This window comes from Rhynchophorus ferrugineus, unplaced genomic scaffold (assembly GCF_030347505.1).
Source record: "Rhynchophorus ferrugineus isolate W39M unplaced genomic scaffold, kcgeb_rfMv2 rfM7, whole genome shotgun sequence".
Classification (NCBI taxonomy): domain Eukaryota; kingdom Metazoa; phylum Arthropoda; class Insecta; order Coleoptera; family Curculionidae; genus Rhynchophorus; species Rhynchophorus ferrugineus.
Genome location: NW_027472586.1, coordinates 14,196,414 through 14,205,069, shown reverse-complemented (window position 1 = coordinate 14,205,069; position 8,656 = coordinate 14,196,414). Strand labels below are relative to the sequence as shown.

The following is an 8,656-nucleotide window of genomic DNA, read 5'->3' as shown; positions in this document are numbered from 1 at the left end:
AAACGATGGCAAAAATTCATGAATTGGGCTTCGAATTGCTTCCTCATCCATCGTATTGTACAGATCTGGTCTCCAGCGACTATTTCCTGTTCTCAGATCTCAAAAGAATGCTCACTGGGAATAAATTTTCGTCGAATGAAGAGGTGATCGCCGAAACTGAGGCCTATTTTAAAGCAAAGGACAAATCGGACTACAAAAATGGTATCGAACAGTTGGAGGGTCGCTATAATCAGTGTATCCTCCAAGAAGGGAATTATGTTGAATAAAAAAACATAATTTTGCCAAGAAATGTGTTGTGATCAATTTCCTATCAATAAATAACTTAAAAATAAATACTTGAGCATCAGTTTGATATCTTTTAAGACACTCCTAAAATATGTTGAACAATTCAAAATTATTAAATTTAAAGAATAATGATGTTATAGTGACGTGTTTCCACCTATTTGAAAAGTTGGGAGATATTTTATGTTTGCATGACTATTATTTACATCATCAAACGATTTTAGATTTATCTTTAATATAGATGTAAAATCAAATTCATATGAAAATAGTGGACTAATGTTGAAATCATCTGTGACTTTCATTCAGTACTAATTTCATAGTCACCTTGAAACACATTAAGATTAAAGTACAATCGAAATCCTAGGATATGTGGATTTTTATTTAAAATTCACAAATCAAATAGACATACCTGAGGTCGTTGAGTAATATAGGCAAACTGCATTCAGTGAACTATATCATATTTTCCAGAAAAGACTTATCGATGTTTCACTTTCACACAAAAATACGAAAACAACATATTGCACTAAACATAATTTATTTCAACATAACTGACAGTAGTAAAATGTTATAATATATTCTTATAAATTGACACAATAATTTATATAGAAACATATTTAATGAACTCTTTTCCACACCACCTAAGAGGTAGAGTTCTAGGAGCACTTTTTTTAACGTGGTGTCCCCTTTCGTAGGTCTAATCCACTAGTGTGTGCCTGCATAATTATAAGCTCTGGGCATGCTTATGATTCTGAACAGTCTTGTTTGATGATTGATTAGCCATTTTTTTTTAAATTTCAGAATGCTCAACGACTTTTAGAGGCACCAATCGTTTATTATTTAGAATAATAAATCTTCTTTGAGGCATCAATATCTTCTTTCCTTTAATTTCATTTACCTGAATACATTCTTTAAGTCCTCGGCCTAAGGCTAGTATTTTTGGCTTCACTGATTGTAGAGTATCAGTTAAAACTTTTAATTGGGCCGTTGTTGTACAACAACTCATTATGTTCTCAAACAGAATGTCCACTTTTCTTTTGGCCACAGCATAGTCAGAATCCCCAGAAAGACGCCTTTTATTAACACGACTTTCACATGTCAATAATATTGATTTTTGTTTATTTTCATCGGTAGAACTTTCTTCTCGCATATTTTCAGTATTCGAGTCAGTCGGTAATGTCGTTTCTTGATCTAAAAAATACCATTATTAGTATATTTAATTGGTTTTGCATTAAAAAAATTAATCCTGCCATAAACTATATAAAATATATCAAGTAAATACAGCACTACCCAAAAAATACCCATTTTAAAAATCTACACAGAATCAAAACACTATAATTCAGATACCATTTAAGGAAAATAAATTACAAAAAACAATTAGTTCATTCGTTATCATTCATTATATTAACATTTTATAAAAATAAGGAGAATATGACTGAATGTATTGATATCGTGAATAGTATGTGTTATAATTCAAAAAAAACCTTAAAATGTCTTTCATATATAAACATAACCGGGTGCTTATTTTTAACTGTAAAAGATGATATCAACAATTATCAAAAATTTAAAAAATAAATGTTACCTATCTTATTATTTGTGGATCTAAGATTATAAGTCTTCTGTATATTATATAAATCTTTACGAGTCACTAAATCTATTCTTTTTACATTAGTAGCATCTGCATTGCCTTTGATTTCATCTAATATCACTTTGAATGGTATCTTAGCTACTAATTTGTCTACAATTTGTTCTTTATCTGTTTTCCGGAGAGATAAGTTTCTTAAACTATTTTCATGTCCAAAATGTGTTTTAGTGTACTCTACTTCACATTCATCACCTTTTTGCTTCAATTTAATAACAGCTGGACAATGTGTATTTATTTTATTGCTTCCTTGCGCTTTTATATGCCTTTGACCTGTTGATTTACTGACATAAAAACCAGATCGATTGCACTGAAATATTCTTGTAACACAATTTAAAGAAAAATAACTTCTTCTGATGACAAATGAGGCTTTTGTGGCTTGCTCCATATCATCTTTCCATATTTTAAATTCTTCAAAGGTGTTAAATTTCAATGTTTCCTTCTCAATTTTTATGTTATGGGACGACTCTATATGATTCATTAGCAGACTTATTTTCCCAACAGTAAGTTGACATAATGTACAACTATAAGTCGTTTTTGTCGCTTCGGAAAATTCATCAATAGCAGGATGATTCACTCGGGATCCATGGTGTCTCAATTTTTGTTTGCTGCTATATTCTTTTTCACAAGTAAGACATTTAAAAATTGATGCAGCCTTTAGATTTAATGTAGAAATTTTTTCTAAAACATGATTTATTTATTGTAAGATCCAGTAGAAAAGTAAAAAATTGTTGCAGAAATTTACCTGGATGAATTCTCTTTATATGAATATTTAAATTAGAGCGGTTTGAGTATGACTTCCTGCAGTCTTTACAACAGAAAAGTTTATTCTGTTCCATGTTCTGTCCTTCTATCTATAGTAATTATGGTAATTTACCTATTTAATAACTTAATTCTACTAATATTATAATAAAATATGGTAAAATATTTTTCTTCAATAATAACTCAAACTATATTGCAGTAAATTATATAGGTAATAATTTGTATTCCCAAATAAAATTATTTATGCAGTAATAAAAATTAAATTAAACAATTATAGTAATTAAACTAATGAATAATTATAGTTAAATTAATTATAAAAACACGCCTTCTCTCAGTTCACAAAGCAAAATACCGCCAAAATGGTTTGTTCTCCTACCCTTGATCTCCTATCTCCATGATCTCCATAGAGTGCACTCTCTATTTTGTATAATTTAGAGAACAAAATTGGCAACATCGCATAATGAAGTGTCATTTCGTGTAGGAAACATGCGAAAAACATATCGATTTATCGATATTAAAAAAAAAATATATATATATATATAAGTCTTCAATTTTTAAATAAACTGAAAATCCGATATTCATGATCATTATGATATAATTTTTAACAAATTTAATCGATTAAGTTAATACAATCTTAATGTCTATGCTGCACAATAATAACAAGCGAATCAGAAACAGCGAGTGGCGGTGCTACAATAATGATGTTTTTTTAATTATGAAAAATATATAGCTACAAAAGCTATTTATATATGAATTGTTCAGTTAATTATGTCTTTGCCAAATTTTAAGTATTATTTATAATATCATTATATAAATATTAATATATAAAATTTATTTTGTATGATATCAAAACTCCACAGTTCTAGCAAAAATTCTAAAAAATTAGACGTGGTTTTAATTTGATTTAATTTCAAGATGCCAACGGTCGTAACGGGGGGTAAAAAAATATCGATTTTACTGATAAAAATATCGATATGCACTAAGTATTTTAAATAGTAGGGATATTTTTAAAAAACCTTTAAAATGAAATCAATTTTAAAGGTTAGTTAAAGATTTTTATAATGATTAAGATGTATATTTAATTTTTCTTGAAAATATCGAAAAATATCGATATTTTAGGCAAAAATATATATATATAATGCTATTTTTCGTCATCCCTACTCTGCTGTCATTATGGCGGTCATATTGACTTATAACCTCACAAAAGATCATTGAAAATATTTTTTTAGACATGTTTAGGTGATAAGCATTTTAAAGTGTTTCTGTACGTGTTATAATACATTTTAATGAGTTAAAGATGGTTGTGAGGCCAATGTCCTCGTTCGTAAATGTCTTTTGTACGTTAGCAATTATTGTGTACATTTTCGTAAAGGTAGAGAGCGTTGGTCAAATTATTTATGCTGTGAATGCTGGAGGAGATGTCCATACTGATGTAAACGGTATTAAATACGAAAGCGATCCATTAGCCGGTAGAATTGGTATTGCTTCCGATTATGGAAAAAGATTGCTTATAGGTAGAGTTCCACCTAATGACCACATTTTATATCAGACTGAACGTTATCACACAAATACCTTTGGGTAAGATATTTTAGTTTATTTACATTCAATTATTTTATTTCCTCTATATTACAGATATGATATTCCAATAGCAGGAGATGGAGATTATGTTCTGGTACTTAAATTTTGTGAAGTTTACTTTGAATCTCCAGATCAGAAGGTCTTTGATGTAGTTCTTAATAGTGAACATACTATAGTGACAGATTTAGATATTTTTGCTAAGGTAGACAAGGGTGTTGCCCATGATGAATATATTCCTTTCCAAATAAATCAAGGTAAACATTTATTATATATGTACAGTATATATAGGATTTTACTAATCCATTTTCATTTTAGGCAAATTATTTGTGGTTGGTGAAGAATCAGATATTGCTGGAGGCAAACTGAGACTTGAATTCATAAAAGGCTATAAGGACAATCCTAAAATAAATGCCTTTTATTTGATGAAGGGCACAATTGATGATGTTCCAAAGCTTCCTTCACTGGTAAACACAGAATCTCAAGTAGACGATTCTAGCCCTACTTTAGATGATGAAGAAGAAGATGAAAATACCCAACGACCACGAATAGTGCCAAAGTATGTTGACCCCTATGAGAGTGAGGAGTCATCTATCATGTTGCCAGTGTTTATTGTTGTGGGAGCCTTTATACCAGTTTTGTTCTGTCTTTGCAAATTGTGATAATGAGTATATATGTTAAATTTAGATTATAAATTTAATACTGTTCAACATTTGATTGTAATCAGAGCATCGATAAGTAATTGTATATACATTTAAGTTGAGCAATATTAGACAAGTTTATTTTTACTTCCAAGGCTGTATATTTACTGTTAATGTTAGATAATTTTGTGACACAATTGGTGTGGTTTTGTTTTTTTCTTTATGTCCTTTAAGGGATAGCTTACTTTATCATAGATATGATTTAAGCAGCCTCATCAGTTGATTACATTGATTGTATAATGGGTTTATAATTTTAAAGGTTAGTGAGTTTGGTTTGGTCAAGTTCAGTATTTACGATGGTGAAAAAATTGTGTACTTAAAAAATAAATGATACTTAATTTCTTAAATGTTTTGCTATAATTTAAAATATGTTCTCGAAACATTTTTTAAATATGTTTATTAAAATTTGACATGAAGTGCGAACAGTTGATACATGGCTGTATATTTTTGTGGAGCCCTTGGGTCTGTAATATATAAAATAATTGATTCAATTTCTGTGTTTTATTTTAACTAAATCGGGATTAGGAGGAATTAACTGAGATGGAAGTGCTCTAATGCCAGGTTGGCCGTTTTAACGTTTATTCGTTTATATTATTTCATAATACATCTTATGGATAGTTCGGATCCTTCATAGACTCAAGGAGGGTTTTTCAGTTTCCGAAAACAACCCTCTAGAAATATTACAAAAAATACATCAGTATTTTATTACGGCCAACTTTTAGCTTACGGTTTCAAACAGTTCCCAGGTACGGGGCACCTGAATTTTTTGAAACCGTTTTACACTTATAATAACCGGACCGTGATCGTGGTTCGGAGCCCACGTTAAACTTTAGGAACCCAGTTCAGATAAACCCATAGTTGGTAAAAGGAGACTCTAAAATATATTAATATTAATAAAAATAACCGGACCGTGAAAACAAAAGCTCCAGTAAAAGATACGTTAGAAATATCACACAAAATTGATCCAATTGGTAATTACTCTTACAAAACATAGAGGTCTTGGCCGTAAGAAAATGTGAAAATTATATGGAAGAATATATCACCGACGAGGATGAATTAGAACGAGAGGTAGGCGAACAGCCCGAATGGAGAGAAGTGAAGAACAAGAAGGGGAAGAAGTCCGTGATGACACCTTCCCCGCTCGAAACGAAACATTGTATAGACCATAAAAAAAGAAGCAAGAAGATAAAATTTCTCTGCCTCCCCCGATCAAGGTAAGAATATTGGTAATTTTAATCTATTTAGAACACAAATAAGAGCTACTAACCAAGTAACAACAGTTCAAAGCTCTGTCAAATAATGATATTAAGATTATTGTTGCAAACGAAATAGATTAGAGGAATATAAAGGCACATCCCATCAAGATTTTGTTTTTTTTAATTATATCTTTAGATATCCTTAGTACAATTTTAATTTACAAATTAATTAATTATAATATTTTGTTATACTTGCATTAATATCCAAGCAAGGCGAATACGGGATTAATACATCAGTATGAATTTCCCAAATTAAAATAAAACTAAACTACTTAAGCTAAAGTTAAAATTAGTGTATTCTTACAAGTTCGGGTGGTTTGGTTCGTTTCGATCTTCTGATTTCCTGCGTTTTGTTCAGTAGCTGTATTGCTTCCATGTTGCTGTATTTAGCAACCGTATTTCATGTTTTAAGGATCATCAAGGAAATCTTGGATCACTTCGTGTATCCATTTGATTTCGATGTCATCGTGCAGCTCTTCGTTGGTTAAGTGCAACCCCAGATATGTACCCTATAGGTACAAATTGGCTTTATGATTGACTGATAAACCAATCTCTTGGATTTTAGGTCAAATTGGGAGTATCTTCCGACTAACCAGTACAGTTACTTGACTTTGAGTCTAATCTACTCAGGTTCTTGTCTAACATGATGTTTCCAATTTAACCTACCATCGAGATGTATTCCGAGGTATTTAGCTGATTCTGCTTGAGGAATCGGGCATCCGTCAAGTGATATAATTAGGTTTCTTTCTTTCTTTATTAAGTCATTTCGCCGCAACGCAAAATTAACATGGATAGATTTGGAGTTACAAAGTTGTATTTTCCAGTCTATAGTCCATTTGTAGATATTGTTGATCGCTACTTTTCTTCAGCCTTAGACATGTATCTCTTGCCGTAACTGTCATGTAATCGTCGGGAAATGTCCGAAGTACTGTTTTTTTTATTGTTGGGATATCAGCAGCATAGAGCAGATATAGGAGTGGTCCCAAGACGACAATACCCTGTGAAACTCCAGCCGAAATAGGTTTAAATGTTGAGAATACCCCTTCATGCGAGTCTCTTAATTCAATATTTCGGAAAGATATGATTTCAGCAGTCGACAGTAATTCCGCGGTAGCAATTCGTTCCTTTTGTAGATTAATGCCAAATGTCATCCCGGTAAAAGGCGGGAATGTAAGACGTCCAGTAATATTCCACAGCAGTAATTACTTTCTTCGAATGCCTTTTCAACAACCGCTGTTACTTTGTGCACTCTATAAATGGTTTAATACGTTTTAACAGCATAGGCGGTACTCTAGTAATTGGTTTTTAAATCACCGAGTTGCTTTCCATAGCGAGTAATCTTTGTCTGCTTCCGGGTTTAATGCACTTAAATATTTTTCGAAGAAACTCTGTTTATATTCTGTAATATTTTGATTTGTCTGATTACTAATTCTATCAAATATTGTTTTGTCTACAGCATTTTTGGTTCTGTACCATACTCTTCTAGCTTTTAGTCTTTCTTTTATCACTTCCCTAATTTCAAGGGGGTAATTTACCCCATATTTGGGTTTGCTGCTCAAGATTGTCTATACTTTTGAGTCTTACATTTAAACTGCATTATAAGTGTAAGGGTGTAAGTAAACGTGTCCCAGTTAGTAAATTGTTTATTAACATTAGGTTTTTTAGTTGTTTTTTGGAATATCTCATCAAGATCATCTCACACATATTAATTACAAAGGGATAAGTGCTACAGAGTCGTCATTAAAGGAATACCATCCATAACAAGTAAGGGCGACATTAAAGACGAACTAGAGGCTCGCTGACATGAAGTCGCGACCTTTATGCCTAAAGTGAAAAAGGCGACCCATATAAACGGCAAAGATCTTTTCTCGGTTTTATATGTAATATATGTGCTTTTATGTTTTTTTTTGTAGTTTGCTTGTGAATAACTATATATTGTAAATTAATATAGCAGCATTTTGGAACGCTAGTTTTCGAGGGAAAACAAATTAAATTGTGAATGATAAATAGTAAGATACTTAGATGCAATAGGTAACACTTTGGACTCGTATAATAGGTAATACTTTTTTGATAAACTTTCACGATTTTTGTCCAAGCCTCTTGTTTGTTGAAACTTTTTTCCTAAAATCCTGAAAACTAAAATTAGGTTCCAAGGATTTCAGAAATTGCATAGATCCAAAAGATTTGAAGTTTTTACAGTAGCAGTTATTAAATAAAGTATATTAAATATTTGTAATAAATACATTTTCTGATAGGAAAACTCTACATTCATATTTTGTTGGCTATTAAGAAGAGCACCAAGGTTTTTGTTTGTTAACGAATGGACTATCTTAACAGAATGTGTTCAACTTTTAAAACCCATTGAAATAATGATCACCGAGTTATCTGGTGAAAGATATCCCAACGATGTCTTTATTTATATGGTTAATAAGAGGACTGCA

At 31.1% G+C, this 8,656-nt stretch overlaps 2 protein-coding genes across 2 annotated transcripts; one reads left to right on the top strand and one right to left on the bottom strand.

Moving 5' to 3' along the window:
• Window positions 1-908: 908 nt before the first annotated feature.
• LOC143199951 (uncharacterized) lies at window positions 909-3,111 on the bottom strand. Its single transcript, XM_076410154.1, has 4 exons — window positions 3,060-3,111; window positions 2,667-2,775; window positions 1,862-2,602; window positions 909-1,470 (listed from the first exon to the last, which is right to left on the bottom strand). The coding sequence occupies exons 2-4, from the start codon at window positions 2,758-2,760 to the stop codon at window positions 1,070-1,072; spliced, it is 1,236 nt and encodes a 411-aa protein (XP_076266269.1). The 5' UTR covers window positions 2,761-2,775; window positions 3,060-3,111; the 3' UTR covers window positions 909-1,069.
• Window positions 3,112-3,841: 730 nt separating this feature from the next.
• On the top strand, window positions 3,842-5,450 carry LOC143199954 (malectin-B). Its single transcript, XM_076410157.1, has 3 exons — window positions 3,842-4,261; window positions 4,316-4,515; window positions 4,577-5,450. Exons 1-3 carry the CDS (start codon window positions 3,981-3,983, stop codon window positions 4,918-4,920), a joined length of 825 nt encoding a protein of 274 aa, XP_076266272.1. The 5' UTR covers window positions 3,842-3,980; the 3' UTR covers window positions 4,921-5,450.
• The last annotated feature ends 3,206 nt before the right edge of the window (window positions 5,451-8,656 follow it).